At 34.4% G+C, this 20,382-nt stretch overlaps 1 protein-coding gene across 1 annotated transcript in view; it reads left to right on the forward strand.

Moving 5' to 3' along the window:
* The window catches only part of sNPF (short neuropeptide F precursor), a gene marked incomplete in the record, with an annotated part of 98,056 nt that extends 77,807 nt beyond the window's left edge, over positions 1-20,249 (forward strand). The window contains 4 exon segments of the mRNA XM_074086935.1: positions 9,126-9,304; positions 15,246-15,356; positions 18,338-18,424; positions 19,528-20,249. Of these exon segments, the coding sequence (XP_073943036.1) occupies positions 9,126-9,304; positions 15,246-15,356; positions 18,338-18,424; positions 19,528-19,587 (437 nt within the window).
* Positions 20,250-20,382: the final 133 nt, after the last annotated feature.

Here is a 20,382-nt window from a genome sequence, read left to right on the forward strand (position 1 = left end):
CCTTCGCACACCTACCTACTCAGGATTAAAAATGAACACTCACAGAAAAAAAGAACTTTGCTAAACTATTTTATGTTCTAACGGTTCATAGTGTCATTAGATAACGTTGTTGAAATAGTTTAGTAAACGCTGTAGAACAATCCGATATGGAATCAATTTAGTACAAAATTTATCTTTGATTAATAATCTTTGATTAAATTGTAATCCTTGTAAACGCGTGTTCAATTAAGTTAATATTAATTATTGCGGCTAAGCAGCACGTATTTAATTAATTAATAATTACCTATCATAAATTTAACACATAGTTTCGAGTAGGTATATTATTTAGTCCACAGTTCACACAAAGAATCGTGTTTACTTCTAGAGACCAAATGGCAAATATTTTTTGGAAATATTTTATCTTTGGTTTTTCCCTTAGCCTGAAACTGTGATATTGTTTGGAGGTGTGCAAATCAGAAAAGAAGCGTCCTACTAATAAATAAATATTCCTAGGCTTTATATGTCTGTGCTGAAAAAGTACAAGATGTTCATTTCTTTCTTACGTCTTCTATTTTCTTTCATGTTTTTTCGGCTCAGGCCTGAAATATCTGTTTTCCTAAAATGTACAATTTTAAAAACGTCTACGTTTTCACAGCACTTCTATTTTGCCAGCTTTTTCAAAATGTCTGCTATTCAAAATGTGCACAATCTCAGGAAGTCGTCTATTCATAATGTTCACATTCCTATAATATTAGCATTACCATAAGTTTTGTTTTTTTCCGTTATGTTCACTTTTTTATTTAGGCTATCGTCTTTATTATGTTTGAAGGAATTTTGCTTTTAAATTATTTTAGGTAAATGTTGCATGTTCATGATTGCAGACATTTTGGGAATAAGATTTTTCTGGAATGGGAACATTATACGAAAACTGTCATTTTTGGAGACAGACATTATAAGAAGCTGACATTCTGAGAAGCTGAAATTATGCAAAAGACGTGCTGACATTATGGTGAAGCTGACATTTTAATATAATTTGGGAAAACAGACATTGCAGGCCTGAGCCGTTTTTTCCTGGAAATCCTGATATTGAAATAAATACTCAACAACAATGATTTTTGTGTACGTAGTCGTAATAAACATTGTACTTTTTTTCTCCCAGGAATGTTAATATTGGTAATAATTAATTGAGTACCTACTAAATTTGCTGTAATGTAATTTCAAACGTATTTTTAACGAATGACGAATATTCTCTGATTTTTATACATAAGTACTTATATGCTCACATATATTTCAGACAGAGACCCCCGTAAAGATTCAGGTGTTTCCGAAAACGAAGATGTCAATATCAATTCGTTCCAGCAGGGCTACTACGAAACTCGAAACTCGAAGTTCGTGTCGTGCGGTCCCTCTGACACTTATACTATTTAATACGAGAGCGAGAGGGACGGTACGATACGAACTTCGAGTTTCGAGTTTCGTAGTAGCCCTGCAGCTGACATGTTCGCTTCCACTAGTTCACGGCGTATGTGCGCAGTGAATACTAAACCTAATTTATAAAACTGATCAAAGTCATCAATCTCTTGCCAATACTTTAACACTGTACACAAAAAATATATAAATGTATAACTATCTTTATAGTACCTAAAACACAAACAAGAAAACATATTACAATGAATAATATGTTTCTCGAGTGGAGACCGCGGATCGACGAGCGCAGCGTAGGACGTCCACCAACGAGATGGACGGATGACCTGGTTAAAATAGCCGCTTCCAACTGAGGCAACTGGAGGTCTATGGGGGAGGCCTATGTCCAACAACGGACTTCCTATGGCTGATATGATGATGATGATGATGAATATGATTTTAGGACAGACAAACTGTTTAAAACGACATCATTTGGAAAATAGTTAATATATTTATTCATTTTCATGGCATGAGAGGGCTTGGGTTTTAGTTCTTATGTAGGCCAGGTGTGGATTGAGAACTTTATAATACACCATTGAACTGTTTTACAAGCGAAGTCACGATGTTCGCCTTCACCGAGAAACTCCTGGATTTTTAAGTGTATTTAATTTAGTTTGTATTTGCTTAAAGCTAACAAGCATGAAATATACTATTGAACATTATTATTATGAAATGAAGTGAAGGTAAGGTGGATAAACAAGCATTTTTACTGGTTGCAATAAGCAAGAACGAAAAATAAAGTTGCTTGTTACTTGAACATTTCACTTATATACTTGGAGTACTCGATAACGCCGTAATAGTTGAAGAAATACATAGAAACATGGACAGAAGACAGTGCTGCCTCACAGAAAAATCATATTTTTCATAAGTCATAATACATGTGTATCAAAAACAGTAAACTCTTTAAATTGAAAAAAGGGATGACCGTAAAAGTATAAATTTGGAATTGAAATAAAAAATACAAAAAGATTCCAAAAAAACAATCTTAGTAAACTCTTTATTGTACAATGATATAACAAGTAAACAAACACAATAATTGACAAATATTACATAAGACAAAGGCTTTTGTGAAGCATTAAAGACAAAAAATGAATATATTATGTATATGAAATCCTTGTCTTGACTTGAATTCCTTAATCATACAGTCCTGAAAAAGTCACTCTGAAATATTTTTTTTGATTTTGCCGTGCATAATTTATCACTAAACAAGTTTAATCGCCGTACAGAACTTGAGCAATTTAGTTAAAATGAAACAAATGTCTCTAGCGAGAACAATGGCATTTTCATTTCCATTTGCATTTTTCTATTATGAATCAAAGACAATTAAAGCCCAAAGAAATGCCCGTTTCGCTTTATTAATCGGCTCATTGTCATCCAGTTTCTGAGGAATATTCTTCAATTAAAACATACCTATTAAGTCAATCAGTGGCCTGAGATAACAACAATAACTTCTGACTATTTTTTTACACAATGAGGGTTTCTTGACAGGCGAAATGATCTAAGATCCGAACTTGAAAAGATCTTCACCGGTCTGATAACAGAAATACGTTTCGTCAAATTACACTTACCAACCAAACTTTCGCCAAAATTTCATTTGGCAAACTAATCGTTGGCATATCTTTACTTGTAAACCAAATTTAGTATATTAGAAAATATATTAGAAATGGATTTGCTTTTTCCTGGCCAGGCTATTTTTCATTATTATAAAAAAAAAATCTTTGCATCAAAGAGATAATAAGAAAATTTTATATGGACTAGATAATTATAATTATAACATTATAATTATACTAGATAATTATAACTAGATAATGACTAATGTCTTATTATGACTAGATAATTATAATTATAACATTATAATTATATAATATAACGATAATTAGATAATATAACAAATTGTATATATCTACGTAAGCGCTGTTTTATTGTGAAAACGCTTGATATAGAGTTGTCTGCATTTACGTAATGAAAAATCATGAATAATTATTAAAATAAAATAGCCTGTCCAGGTTTTTTTTTAGCAAAACCATTTCTAATATACTAAATTTATTATAAAACACATTTCATTCTATTATCGGATCGGTGAAGATCGATGCAGGCACATCTTCTACTAAAATATCGCTAGACTGTGCCAGTATCGTGGGATCCGTTTGACGTTACAGTCTTGCTTTCGATTGACTTATTCAACCAATCACAAACGTGAAGCAAATGTCAAAGTTGTCAAACGGACCACACGATACTAGCGCCAATTGGCCTGTCACTGACACCCTCATTCATCGTCATCGTCATCGTTCCGGCCTATATAATTACGTTTCACTGCTGGGCACAGGTCACTCAGAGCAAGAGGCCTGGGGGCATAAATTACGATTAACCTTCTCTTTCTAAATTTGTTTTAGAAATAGAAATAGAAATATTTATTCGCTCTTCGCACGTATACATAAAACATAATAAAAATACGTTAAAAAATATGCGAAATCGCGAAGCGGTCCCAGCTCAGCAAAGCTGGTCATCCGCTAAACGCTATAACAACAAACAAAAAGCAATAAAATCAAAATACAAAACTAATTACTTACAAAAAAAAATAAAAGTGCTCATGTTATCCTAAAAATCAAGTAACTTAAAAATCGATCAACCCTAAACCATAAGTGATACAACCTTAGGTACCTCAATGATCATCTATTTCAACATGTTCTATTCATCTTTGTCTAGAGGAGGGTTCAGATATAAACCCCAAAGACTTTTTATAAATAACTTGTTTCACCTACTACCTACACACGTTTCCCACTATTTATTTTAATTTGTTCATTAACAAACGCTTCAATTAGATTGTATCCGCAATGTAAATTGCTCCGCTCTCTGCGAGGATATAGGTGCACCGCGAAGTTTACGCAAGGATGAAGTAGAAATTGCAACAGGAATGTTTGTGATTAATACGGTCACTAAACTTGCGGCTCTTTGTGTCAGTACGTAGGTAATTATAAATATTTCGTCTTTGACATAAAATTGCTGTTTAATCGAACCGGCTCAGTTTACTTTCAGCAGTTTCATTGGACCCGCCAATATGGAAAATACTAGCATACTCGTATTTAACGTCACCTTACTACTTTTCACGCTGCTCTTTACAGTAGTAACTTAACTTCTTTTTATTGAACAATCGTGTAAAAATATCGTCGGCTTATTTTAGTTGCATTTTTTGGCGTAATAATTATAGACGTTTGAAATTCTAGGTCATTTAATCGTTGTGGGCAGATTGCCTAAAGGTGTGAAAAGGTTTCATGGAGATCAAAACACGAGTGAATTATGTCTGTCAATATTTAATTACCATGACATGCTACGTACAGTCGAAGGCATATATCGTCGAATATATGTACATGTAATGGACCAAGTGATAATAAGTTCGTTATACATAATGCACGGGAAATATGAAAAATGACCAGTATGAGATGACAATTTGATAATAACTATTCAAATAATTAAATTGCCCGGGCATTATACATAATATAATGTCTATCACTTATTGTGCAGAATAATTGTAATGTAGACATTAAACCCCTTCTTTACCGTGGTTATACCTAAATTGATTATAGATGCATTCACACACATTCACATTGAAAATAATAAAATATCTACATATCGAAACTCACTTCGGTCTCGCGGCTCGTACCTACTTCTTTTGGTCACAGTTGAACCTTCCAACGCTCCTCCTCACTGCGCTCGTAGTAGGTAGGACCTAAACTTTTTGATTGAATTAATCACACCACACTTCAGTTACCCAACAATCAGTTGCAATCAAATTGCCCTACGATCACGTTGCAATATTGCTCGGTGGTGGTTACTTTGAGGACCATGCATAAATAAAATATTTATCTTTCTTTCTTTCAATATTCATAATGACCAGACAATGTGGTAAATAATGAAGTTTAGATACTAATTAATCACTTGGCCCGGTATAGCTTGCGTTATTCACAATGCCCGAGCTTTATAAATAATGCCCTCATTCATCACCAGATCTATGACATTATATACATGGGCTAGTGGCATAAAGGTGTAGGTATAGATATTTTTGACATCTTGGTAACGAGTGTAATATATTTGACTGCACATTAGCTTAATTTTCTTTTAAATTAGAATAGGCAGGAACACAACCATTTTCAATTTATTTCAACATTAATGTGATTAGCTACGTGAATCAAACATTTTGAAAAGCCATTATTAAAACAAGCTAAGATTAGAAATACGTCTGTTAATCAATTTTATGTAAATATTTAATGAATAAATGAAAAGCGGCCTAGAAAAGAAGAATATAAAAAGGAATTGAAAATACCACATTTTATTCCACAAAATTGTAATATTAACCTCATAATGTAATCTCACTATTTTCCCTGTTAACAATGTAGACTAATGAATTGCAGAATTTTATCAGGTAACCTCCTGAAAGTAATACTCTAATCGAAGCCCGTATAAACTCTATTTTAAATATAACACCATGTAGTACTTTACATAATCGTAACGAAATGATTAGGTCACAAGTATTTTGAGACTTAATTATGTAATGAATATTTTACGACCACATGGCCTAGTGGTTAGAGAACCTGACTACGAAGCTTGAGGTCCCGGGTTCGATTCCCGTGTCGGGGCAGATATTTGTACGAAAAATACGAATGTTTGTTCTCGGGTCTTGGGTGTTTAATATGTATTTAAGTATGTATCTAAATCTATATAATTATATTTATCCGTTGCTTAGTACCAATAACACAAGCTTTGCTGAAATATGTTTCTCATTCTCTTTTACGATCAAAAAACTACTTTATAAAAATAAAACTTAGTATTATCCAGTTACAATTTTTCATTTAAATACGTGAAATTAAGTCAATCCACAGTCCATATAGCCCTGATTGTAGTTACTGGATCAAGTTTTAACAAGCGTGGTATTAGCCGCATAGTTAAGTTGCAAAACTTTCGTTTCCCCAAAGCCCTTTCCCAATAAAACTTGCGATATCTAGTTAACTTGCGTTACTGTTTAATAGGAAAAGTTACTTGTCACCTTTAGCATCTTTGAAGACTTTTACTTTGTTATGTTTAATTTAGTGTTGATTGATTTTAAACAGTCTAATTTATACAATTTCGGCACCTTTTACGTCGTTACGTGATATCCAGTTACAAATAAAATGGTTCTGCTTTTCTCAAAGTTGAAGACTACACTAATTTTATAGACGGTTCAACTTACAAAATTATAAATGAACAAAATTACTTTGCTCATCCACAACCTTATGATTGCTATGTTTATGCAACAATTACAATTACAATTATAAGTCAGACACAACTTGACTAGTTCTGATGTTTCACGAGAGAGTACTTTTATACTTAGAGTTAAAGAGTATTTAGACATGATCATCTTTATGTGTGTGCTTATCAGATTGCAAGAGTTTCGCTTGACTGGCTTTTTGTTAATATAAATGAAACACAGGTTGCCATTCAAATTTGAGACGAAAGTAAATTAGTAAAACATGTGATCTCTTACCATCAGGAGACCCACTTGCTCGTTTGCCATTCAGTCAAATAAAAAAATAAAAAAATGTTTGACCCATTTACAAAAGGATATTTCAAGTTTGCGTTATCTTATTGAAAACTTCGGTGTCCGTGACTTTACATTACGTCATGCAAGGAAAAGATAAAGTACCCTAATAAGTATATCCACAAAGTAGCACTAAAGTATCAGCTACTTTACATCCCTAGGTCACTCGTTTCATTCAAACAGAGTGTTGAAATATATCTTGCTCAAGGACTGTGACGAAATATCGGTGTTGCGTAGGGGACAACCCGTCCGACAGTTAACCCTAATATTTTACACACAATGAATTATTATGTAGGTAGGCAAACGAAGATGTGAATCATCGATACGTTTTGTGTGATTAAATTGGGAGTTACCATTTGTAACACTGACCCTTCAAGGGCCTTCATTGTGAAATGAAAGTGAAAGGGAAGCGTTTAATAATCTAACGTTTTGCGTCTTTGGATGCAATCTCATATCATGACATAATTAATATCCTGATGTTTCGTAGGAAATGGCCGAAAAAAGCTCGTATTACGGGCCCGGTTGTGTCAACTAGAGTTACATATTTAGAGAAGAATGCTCACGTTAACGGTGGACGACATCTAATTTTTACATCCCCTTGCTATATAGTAATTTTATTATTAACTCAGGGACTTTATACATCCCCTTGCTATATTTAAGACTGTATATTGTTAAGCTTATGGATTTTATACTTGTATATTTTTAGTTTAATTTCTAGTCACAGGCTCGCGACGTCGAAGTTCCCAAGACGATCCCATAGAGCTTATGGGAACGGAAGCAATACCATGCCCTCGGTACCGCTCTGCATTCAGAGCATGACATGAGTTCGTGTGAGCTAACTTTGGGGGCGGCAGACGTGAGCTTGCCTTCGGAATCCAAAAGCTTAATGGTTACTTGACCTGAAATGTAAATTTCAGAATTAAATTATTATTATTTTTTAATTTATGACGGTGGAAGCAGTCTACACTTCCACTGAACGTAGATAATAGTTAGTGTTTAGTTTTGTAACTAAGGGACCCCATATATCCCTGTATTATTATTATTATTATTTTGTATTTTTTTATTTAATTGCATACTGTAGTTTTTAAGTATTTTATTTGTAATTATTTTATGTTGTAAAAATGACTTTCTGCCAAGTTTCTTGCGGCGCATTCTTCTTGGCAATGGTGGTCTTTCCGAAGCGCTGGTAGTTTAAAAAATGACGTGTAAAATTGCCCATTGCGGCCTATTTACTAAATAAATGATTTTAATTTGAATTTATTCCATTTTATGCATTAGACCTTACGCGTAAGCATGAAGACAGACATATAGACTTGCACAAGAGGGTAAAATATTCCTAGCGACCTGTAAACAGTTGTTTGTTCGTGGATCGGGGATCGAACGTTATTCGTATGATTTCCGTGGTTACATTTTTGTTGATGTGGACATCTACAGTTTTTGGGTTATTTATGCGAAGTACAGGACGTCTAAAAATATTCGAAAAAAGTCTTAAAAATGCGACCACGAAAATGCGGCGATTGAGACGCTCTAAATACTCGAAATATCTTTTTACAGATTTAACGCCGTTACCTGTTTATTAACCAGTATTTAAAGAAACCGAATGTAAAATCCTAGATTTTGCTTTAGCAAATTGATCCAAATCGCATTGGTGTTAAAATCACTTATGGTGTATTTCAACTACGAATGGTATCGAGGGTCTCATGAACCTAGCCTAACCTAACCTAGCCGGGCATTTTCACTTTAAATGACGCTTTAATTTAAACTTATCAGAATTAGGTACTTCTGGGTCCTCCTCACTCAGAATTACAATTCCCAATTTTCCATAAAACTTTTATGTGTCCCTTTTATAACGACCCATAATAAACTGTATGAAATGAAAAAGTAACAAAACTGTCAAAAAATAAGGGACATTTCTATTTCATCCAAATCAATAGTGCTAATGATTCAGAACCCATAGTTACCTAATTCTGAAAAAAATAATTAAAGCGTCATTTAAAGTAAAAATGCCCACCACATTTTGGCAGGTTAAGAGTGTATTTGGTCAAAGGTAGTTCCCATGGTCTGATGAGGGAGCAGTTAGGCAGTTTTTAAATTATAGTTTCTTTGTCAGCGTCAGCGGCCGCAGAGAGCGGGAGCAGCGGTTGGGAAGCACTAGGCGGGCTGTACGCCCTGCTCGCACAGCACGACGCGCTGGGCGGGCACGCGCTTGCGCGCAAGTCCGTGCGCTCGCCGTCGCGCCGCCTGCGCTTCGGCCGCCGCTCCGACCCCGACATGCCGCCGCAGGCACCTGTGAGTACACAAAGTTTCTTTTAAATTATTTATTGAATCAGCCATTACTTTGCGGAGGTCCATATCAATGAACTAAAAACAAATCTCATCAACTTTTCGTCGATGGTACTGCAATGCCGCGTAACGTAACCTACTATAAAAATAGCAAATTTGAAATATCGCTGCTGGTGTATATGTCGGCGGCCGATCGTAAAATCCGCGAACGATACGAAATTTCAAGGCATATCATGAAATGGCGTCATTTCACGATATGCCTAGGAATTTCGTGATTTGGCGGATTTTACGATCGGCCACCGACATATATACATATATAAACATAATGGCATTTTAATTTTCACGCTCTCCTAATAAAAGCAATTGTTATTTACGCGGTATTGCAGTATTATCGACTATTTTGTACCTATAGTTATCTAAAAGGTAATTTAATATTGTTATTCGGCGATAACGTTGATTTCAGTATAACAATTATCTTGTATAAAAAATTTCATCAAACAAACAAAAATTTAAAGGAAATTATTAGTTAAAATCTCAAATATCATCTTCATTACCTAATCGTCAATCCCTAACAAGGTATCCGTTCATTTCGCAACTAACGTTTGGCAACCTGATTCATTTCGCAATTTTTCATTTCGCAAACTCTAAAACTGTAAGTAAATATTTTAGGATTTATTTCAGGGCCATCGTGTACAACCCTTCAGATTAGGTTAGGTTAGTTTTATAAAAATCCTGAAATATTTACAGTTTCAGAAATATTAAACAGTTGCCAAATTAATCAAGTTGCCAAACGTTAATTGCAAAACATTAGTGAACCCCCTAACAAAATACCCATTAAATCTCTTTGTCAGATTACACAGTTATTGCAAATAAAAGTTTAAACATTTTATTTTCTATGAAAACTGTTTTTTCCTTTCTCAAACTGCTGTAACATCTAAGCCCTCTCAGTGTTTCGTTGAAGCGCTTTGATCTCAAGTGCTTCTCATAATTAGGGTGGTTCTTATCATACATAATTCAATCCATTTCCTTTTTACGATGCCGGAGGTTTCGCTCAACAATAATTATCATCTAGATTGATTCTGCTGCTCATTCGTGAGCGATCAAACAGTTTATTGTTATTGATATGATTTGGGAGAGATGGCAGCTCAGTGATAAGACCGCCTAACGTGTTAATACTTTTCATGTTTTCTCCTGTTTATATTTCTTTATAATTTAATTTAATGTAATGTTCGATAAAAAATATTGTTTTTGTTCCAAAATTAAACGATTTTTATGATAACCGAAATTAATTAATAAATCTGACTATGTACTATATTTATGTAAACTCTCGCAACTTTGAATTGTACTCAAGAGGATTTTACTAATTTGAATGTTAAAATAGACCTCAACTGACTTCATACGGGATTTATCACATAACATTATATCATATAACTAATAGTATGTAGCCCTATCCTTTATTTCTAGCTTTTACACGTGGTGTCGCTCGTTTGAATCATTAGGCCTGGCTTTTCCAGTTTTTTTTTTTAATTTTAATGGATTTTCCGTGAATAACATCGTCCTTGTGTCGGCTGAGTCGGCTATCGGCTGAGATTTCGGTATTACATTTTCCAATCATACATCCTGATCCCTTGGGAATATCAAAAAAATAGAACATAACCTGTAGTTGTTCCCGAAGTCCAACTATCACATCCATGCCAAACACACACATGTAAGTATACACACACACATCAAACTTTCGCATTTATAATTTTAGTAGGATTTCTATGAAACAGTAAATTAATGTGCTCAAAAATATGCATATAGCGAAACGTTGTATTCAGGAAATTCTTCGGTACTAAAGCGCGCAAATATATTGCATTTTTTTCTTTCGTATCTTGTCATTATCTCTTTCATGACGCATTTATAGCATTTTTCTTCGTCTATTTGTCGGCGCACTGAATAAACATGTAGTTCGTTGGATAATAAAATCAGTAATGTACAAGTACGTCTTAAATATTTGTAATATGGCAAAAGATATCATATATCATTCCTATTTATTCAGAATATCATATTTCATATCTTAACGTTACTCAATTTAAGTAGATTTGAATTTAGCTCCGTAAGTTTTCTCGTTTTTGTTTGTCAATATTTCCGCATAAACGACGAATACATATTTTTCAAATATAGGCACCGTTTACATTTAGATACACACCTTAAACAGTAAGCGTGGGTTCAAAAAGAACCATAATAGTTAAGAACGAATCAAATGTATAAACGCTCTATATTCTACGACAAAGCCTTTGTGTAATAATTTCCACATATATTTGGACAAATTTGTCTTCCAACAGGAATTTGGTAGATACTTAATAATAGCGTGAATTCCGTAGGACTTCGACCGAAATTTAACTACTTTACTTTTGAAGAACGACGAAGCACTTAGTTCTAAGTTAAATCTTTCTCAAGAAACTACGGACATCGAAAACTATGAATCTATGTTATAATTAAAATAGGGAAGTTTCTGCTTAAAGTTTGCATTATGTTCGCTATCAGGATTACGTACCTTAAAAGAAATAAAAAACTGGCCAAGAGCGTGTCGGACACGCCCAAGATAGGGTTCCGTAGCCATTAGTGTTAAAAATAAAGTTGTGTTAAATACTTGTGATGTATACATATCATTTAATAATATTGTAAATCTGTTTTAAAATATATATATATATACCTCGTTGAGTTTCTTGCCGGATTCTTCTCAGCAGAGGTTTTTCCGAACCGGTGGTAGATTTTTTTTGACATTCATAAGTGCTTGTTATAGCCTAAATTGAATAAACATATTTTGACTTTGATTACGAAAAAATCAAGTAATATTACGTATATACGGATTTCGTTTTGTATTGTATTGTTAATGGAATCATTCAAGTTTAATATTTTATACCTTAGGCTGTTATTTACTCTTAAACTCAAGCAATATTAGCCGTTAAAATTTTCCTTGTAATTTTAGTATACTTACTACCATCCTGAATTTTTTATTTTTTTTCCACCCAACGGTTTAGATTATAGAGGGGGGGAGGGGCGCACGATTTTAATGAAAATTTGCACTTTCAAGTTGAATATGTAGGCAAACAGATTACTGAATCGAATCTCGGTAACCCCGCAATGGTTTTAAAAGACCTATGCAACGATACCCACACTATGTACCTACATAGGGTTAGTCAAGAAAAAAAAATACCACCACTTTACGTCTACAACCCTAAAAAAAATTTTTAGTTTTTTTTTTCACTACTTGATCGGCGTGACTGATATGTATTTTGTGTCAAATTACAGCTTTCTAGTACTAACGGTCTCTGAGCTTAGCCGCGGACAGACAGACAGGCAGACAGACGGACAGACAATATGGCGAAACTATAAGGGTTCCTAGTTGACTACGGAACCCTAAAGATCCTTTTTCTCAGAATAAATATGAAATACTTACTTTATTCTGCTATTAAGTTTTATACGTTTTTGTATAATTTGATTACATACAAAAACCAAGGGAATCAAAATCTACCGTTAGATACTTATCATTTACAAAGAATTATGAAGCATAAAATAAGGCACAGGTATCGTAAAATGTCGAAAATGACTGCTCCTCAAAAAAACTCTGTCTTTCATATTAATACTCTGCAATACTTGCACACTTATTTTTACGTGCTTTTAAATTTGTAACCCCAACCCCTTTGGAACCCTAAGTGCACGCGTTCAACCAGCACGCCGGTTTTTAACTATTTTATTCTACACCCACAATAAATTTAAAACCCGCAACTTCAAATTTGAGTTACCGAGATCAACACTTGGTCTTTTTAATTAACACGCAAACTTCTAGGTAGACGCGACCGGCCGTACGAATCTGCGGTGTACTCGTACCCGCGACCCGGCAGAATGCATTAAGAATTTTACGAGTGGATAATGTTCGCACTCACCAGATAATGTTACCCCCATTTTGCGTTTAAAGCTGTCTGAAAACGATTTACTTGTTTGCTCCATTTACCAACACAAGTTATAAACAAGTCCCTTATCTTGCTGAATGGATCTTTTGCGTCTGTCTGATGGGTTGCGATAATGCCATTGTGGGTTTGTAGCTTATACGAGATTTTCTGAATCGCAATTTGTTTGATCCCAAGTATACATGCGTGCAAATTCAATCAAAATAGATGGAGCTTGAGTGAATTTTGCTAATTTTGTTATTCGTAGCTTAATGGGGGGATAATTACAGTAGCAGATTACTGAATCAAGTGGAGGAAGTGTAAGGAGATGTTAATAGAAATAAACGTATTAGCATTTTGCCTGCTGAGGCTCTTGACAAATCACTCTACGGGTACACACTAGCTACATTTGTGTTACCGCCATGCAAGCAATTCTTAAAAATATTATGTTGTAATTAAAGTGTAGTTCTGTTAACATTACGAGTACTTCAGATAACATCCGTCAACTTTAAGGGAGCATTCAACAGGTTAAATAAAGTTACTAATTCATATCAAGTCTTGCGGTTTAAGAGTTTAAGAGATAATCAGTAATTAAAAAAATATATATATTTATTTCAAGATCAACATTGGCCCTAATTAAATACATACAATTCTTAGTCAATAAGCAAAATGATATTCTGTCACAAATTAATTATTTCATGAAAGTGAAGCATATTCTATAACTTACATAATGTTCATTATTAAAAAAAAAACCTTATTAATCTTACACAACCAAACAATTCTTAAATTTTAGCAACATTAGTCAAATTACAAATCACAAATTATAAAAACTATAACCTAGTCAAAATTATAAAATAATTAATTATGCGCAGTTAAACAGCGTAAATTTAATTTTATATTTAATTATTTTAAGTTTTAATTTATGACGTTTTTAAAGTCCGTAATTTAAGCTTTTTTCATTAATGTATGTATAGCAAAAGAAGGTTAAAAAAGTTAGTTTCTTTGTGTCTCTCTCACGTATACATAACGTCAGTGGCACTTATCAAGTTTGGGAATTTTACAACTCCTTCCACAATGACCGTGTACTTACCTACGTTATGTACGGATAAAAAATTGCGCAAAAAGCTGATTTCCAGACAGTTTCTATCAATGAACGGAGTCGTCTGTCGAAGTTATCGAGATAAAAAAACACGATTATTTATTTGTCTACAAAACATTACAGCATTACAATTGAAACACCAAAGTTGAGTCGGGGCAAGCGCGCCGCAGGGGGTAAGCGCGCCTACCATTAAAATATCGAAAAGTATCATAAGCATTATTAATAAAACGACATCTTACAACCACGTACCAAGACCTGACCTAAGACCTGTAAGATGTCGTTAGTAGTGCAATGTCAATATTTTTCGATATTTTAATGGTATGCGCGCTTACCCCCTTCGGCGCGCTTGCCCCGACTCACCTAATGCACTGTAAAATTCAAATTATACAAAAAATAATAGGTAGACATATAAAATACATAAAAATTACATACAAAAAAATATAGGTAAATATAGGTAATTAAGAAATACCCGAATGTCAGTAACACAACGTATACAGATCTACATATAACTATGTAATGAAGCATGGGATAGATGACTGGGATTGAATTACTTGCGCCCTTTCATAACTAAAGCCGTAACCGCAGTACGTGTTCGTCGGGATGATTTCATACGGTGACTAATTTTCGGCTATTGATTGCTAACATCAAACCTTTACCTTTTGTAATAGTAAATGATAGTTATGTACGTACACTGGAAGACTAATTACATACTATGCTTATGTAAAATTATCCTACTAATATTACAAGCCCTCCTGAGCTTGGAGGCCACGGCAGACGGCACAGCGTAGCCCCCCAATATAGCTACGCCACTGGCTTCGATGCGATGTAGCTACATACTTCAGTTTGATTAATAATAGTAACCTATTATCTTGGAAGTACTAGGAGCAAATAACCAACGAGGAGTATGTTTTAGCTGGATGAGATGGAGGAGCTGCTGTCTCTGCGCGACATCCGCACGCCCGTGCGTCTGCGCTTCGGCCGCCGCTCGGACGAACGCGCCGTGCCTCATATCTTCCCGCAAGAGGTAAGCAAATAAATAGTGCCAGAGCCCGCGGCAGCCAGAGCTTCGTTATAGTATAAAGGCTGTTTTTTATACATAGTTCTAACGCAGGTTAGAACGATCCCCAACTATGAAATTTGGATATCTAGCGCTTTTAGCATATCAGGTACTAAACATCACAAAATTTCACGTCTATTTCGTCATACTATACAACTAAATTTTTATATATTTTGTTCAGAATGACAGGTAAGTATTATAAATCACTTCCTTCATTGTCAGACACTTTGTAGGGGTGCAACCCCCTGCCAGAAAACCCAAAATTATTTAATAGACGCCTGACAAAATTATAAAATGAAGGTCTGGCTACCGTAGGATCTTGGTCTTAAACGCTACTTATTTATGTATCCCTAGTTCCTCAGTAAAAGTATTTGCTAAGGGCAATGTTGCCTGACGGCAGTATACGACTGCGAATGGGAAGAGGTTGATTTTCTAGCAATTGTTTTCGTGTTTTGAGGTAATATTTAGGTGGAATAGCTGGAATCATTGTGATATTCTTGCTATGTAACTCAGAGTTAGTTTCTAACCTAACTTCTAAGTTATAATGTATTTCACTGTCAACCTTAACCCAGATTTAATGGTTTAATTTTTTATCCCGGAACATGCAAGCAGTCCCAATTCAGTCTGCAGAATTAAATTATTTTTTGTGTTATTCAAAAAGATTAAGAGCAGAGAATGCAGAGTGAAACCAAAGCGTAACGAATCGACCAATTACTTTAAAACATTCCGAAAGATTTAGGGAGATATTTGGATATGGAGCTAATTTGATTAAATTCTACGATTAACACGATTTCGCTGCGCTGAATTACACCGTAAACACCAAATTTCTCGTAAAAATATCATATTCATCTCGACAAATCTTATCAAAGTTAAGTTACAAATTGTACCTTCCGGTTATTCTAGATTTGTTACAATTGCGTGGCATGGCAGCTAAAACCAAATTAGTGCCTAACGCACCTAGACTGGCATAGTTCTGCGATGTTGTTCAATGAGACATCGATCGCCCGCTGCTCCGGTACATTCCGTCTCGTAAAATGTTGATGTGACGTAAACCCGCGTAATGAGGTTATTCCCTCTAACAAGCCACTATCACACTTTTACGATAATTTACTAGCTTTATGACAAATGATCCGATTTAACTTTGTAACTTAAAGTGATTAGATTTAAGATGCAAATTTAAGACCTCACAATCACAAACGTATAACAGCGCTCTCGAAGATTTTGGCGAGAACTGTTGCACGTGACTTTATGATACTTGCTTAGAAATAAATTAGGGCTCCGTGGCAAGTCCACCTTGCATTGTCACCCAAACTTCATTTGCATACCAAATTCCAAGCCGATGCTATTAACCGTTGAAGAGTTCCGTCCTGCGGAGACGATCCTGGCCGGACTACCAGGACGTCATTATTAGATTATTGTATTGCCACACGATTTACATGTATTCCAAATTTCACGTCAATCTGACTACTGGAAGTTGATCAAATTTAACTTGCAAGATTTGATAGACAGACAGACAACAGGACAGGTGAAACTAAATAAAAGCTTGTAAAAAGGTGGCGCACGTATTTTTTCTTTTACCAATCAAACAAAAAAATCCAAAGATTATGCGTGTCGACATTTGGGAGTGGGGGGCCCGTGACGTCACTTCGAAGTAGAATGTGACTAAAACGTGATCTCACACAGAAAATTAAGGAGCTACATCTTCTTGATTTTTTGTTTAATTAAAAAAAAAAACAGTATGTGAAATATTTTTTAATTACATTTTTAATAATCCTTCTGACAGACTATTATAACTGCTACAGAATATTTACGAGTACACATTGATGTTGTCCTAGATGAAGTATTACTGATTATAATAATATGGCTTATTGCGGGCTTATAGGCAGAGTTGATCTAGGAAGATAGAGTTGCTACGTCTGCCGCTCAAATATGCTACACAAAAATGAAAGAAAATATCGTACTAACTTCAGTACTTACTACATAAAATCTGCCGCGGAAGACAAAGGAATTAATTCGCCTTTTTTAAATTGAATTTCGTCAGATGAATAAAATATGAGACTGTTATTTTCGCAAGTATCGGATGACTTCGAAAGATTATAACCGTAAGAATAAATGAATTACGTAAATACAAGCGTAAATTGATGTTGATAATAAAACGCAGAAGAGCGGATGAGGACTGTTTTACTTAGTACAGAGGAAATCCATTTATCCAGTCTGATTTATGTGGACATCTTGGTTATAGCTTGTTTTCTATTTAAATACAGAAGATTCTGGTTTACTCGTTACATAGCAAAACTTAACTATTTTCAGGCTTGTTTTAGGCTGTGTTGGTAACTGTACAATAACAGTTTTCAGCGGGTACTTAGCTCTTTCGGTTGTATTCAATTATAAATTCAACAAAATGTTTTAAATCTGAAAATAAAATACCAGTTTGTCATAGATTGTATCAAACCTCACTAAACGGCTAGACAGATCTATTACCTATTAGGGGAAGACGACTAACATGACATATTTATACTTCATTTAGTTATATGTAAGGTTTGTAAAAAATCATTTGAATTGTCATACAAGATGACAAATTTCGAACTTAAGTGGGACCCAAATTTATTATCGTGAATGTATGTTCCAGGTCGATTCACAAGAGCTAGTTAGTATTAGCACTAATGCATTGAATGAGTAAAGGAAAATATCTGTGTGTTACCTATTTATTTAAATACACTTCACACAAATATCGTACAAAAATGTTCAAGTCATTACTTTCTTTCAATTAATTCGTGCCAGCTCTTGTAAATCGATTTGTATGTACCTACATACATATTTATATTTTTTCAAAGTTATTAAGTGACTTGGTAGCGTAGAGATGTCACGGAGTAGCAAAAGATATTATGTTGTGCTTGTCTTCGTCTTACACCAACGCTATAATGTAACAACTATTATTACTTTACCAGGAGCAGGACCGCTCTGCCCGCGCCCCGTCTATGCGTCTCCGCTTCGGCCGCCGTTCTGACAACAACATGTTCTTACTGCCTTTCGAAGTACGTATAATGACATACTTGAGGGTCATCCATTAATTGTGTCACAAATGTAGGATGGTGTGTCGGAAAATGTTAAGAGGGAGAGAAAAGATCTCAGAGTAACCGGCTGTTTGTGGGTTTTTATACAATACGTAATGTATTATTATATTAATTTGATTTGACCGCCTTCCAAACCGAACACCATTGAACACTAATAGTCCAGTAGTAGCTTAAATAAGCTCCAATAATTTTTATTGTTTTTAAATTAGTGCCTACTAAATATACAAGGTAATATAATTTTCTCAAAAATGTCCGTAAAAGTTGACATTATTCTTTACATATCAGAAGGTGAAGTGCATACATAGTTTATGGTCAGCGAAAAATGAAAAAGTTCAAACGATTGCAGGCGCGCTAGCTCGACAATAATGAATTAGCGCGCCTGCAATCAGACACATTTTTTTTAAAAGTTAAAAAGGCCTTGGAAATGTTGGCACAAATCGTATACAGCCAAGTCTAATGGCCGGTATCAGATATTTTGTTGGAACTCCGGACTTTTTCTATTGGGTCTGAAATAGCTTGGGGTGTTTTCGGTGGAAAAATACACCTGCAGTTTATTTTTAATGAAAAAAGGCGGGAAAGCATAAGAAAAATATTGGAAAAAAAATTAAATTTTACAGTATATTTTGAGAAAAAGTTTATTCTATTTCAGAATTATTCACCATTTTTGAGAAAAGCTTTATATTAGTCTCGGCTGAAATAGCAATTGCTGGCTTCGTATTAGTTAAACGGACTCACAAGCTCATCCGTTTAATACTCATACTCAGCCAGCAATTGGCTACTTCCAGGCCACGACAATAATCTACTATTGAGTTACCGAGCTATATATTTATTGGCGAGTAGTCAACTTGTGACCACGGCTACTGCAATGTGGTCTAAACGTCGAGGTAATTTTAACAATAAATCTGGTTGTCATGATTAAGTCCCGAGTTATTAACATAGTTAAATTGCCAAAGTTTAATACGAGCATTATTAATACGAGAAATCTTAAAAATTATTCAGAAATTAATAATTTAAAGAAATTGATTTATTTAAAGAAATTAATAAGGATTTGTCATTTGTTTCAGTCGGCGCTTCCCAAAGAGGTGAAGGCTGGCTCAGGGGAGGACAACAGGCAACAAGACTAAGCAAGTTCGTCGCTCTAGCCAATAGATATCCCATCCACACCGTACCCGTACTCTAACTAACGATAAGGACAAACATATTTACCTACGACGTACATTCTACGTGTCAAATATTAAATATCAATTTTTAAATGTTATTCAATTACTTCGTAAGTATGTGTACATAATACTCTGAATAGTTAAAATTGTATGTTGTTAATTATGCTTCTAAAGGAGCTAATTTCCGAGTCCTGATTGTTTTACGGGTAGCTGTATGATTCAACTGTGATTTCTAAGTTTCTTTTCCATGTTTCTACCCCGACCCAAATGAATATGTTCATGTAGATACCAGTGAAACTCTAGTCAATATTATTATTAAGACTGTTTCTTCCTAAGTTTCCAACGTTGATCTATCGCATAGTGTTTATAAAATATTACATACAGATATATAAATATTTTCTAGCGAAGAGTTGTACATTTCGAGAGCTGGGTAAATGTAAAACTTATTCGCTTTTATAGGTACTACTAGTTTTAAAATAATAGTCGCTGTAACTCGAAGCAAAACTGCTAATGTTATATTTTCAATGTCATGGCAATTAGTACACTAAGTGTAGTAAAACTATGTTAATTTTGTATAGATATTATAGTGCAAATAATGAGTTGAAATATAAAACATTGCCAACACATGTTGTAGTTTTGATCCATCCTCTTTCTGCTAAATTAAACTACCCGAGTCGTAAGTCTCTGATTCAACACGTCCTGACCTAAAACGTCTTGTCGCGCGGTGGTTTTATATAAAATTACTTTTCTGTTTTTATT

The sequence above is a fragment of the Choristoneura fumiferana genome, chromosome 4 (genome assembly GCF_025370935.1).
Source record: "Choristoneura fumiferana chromosome 4, NRCan_CFum_1, whole genome shotgun sequence".
In the NCBI taxonomy this organism is placed as follows: Eukaryota; Metazoa; Arthropoda; class Insecta; order Lepidoptera; family Tortricidae; genus Choristoneura; species Choristoneura fumiferana.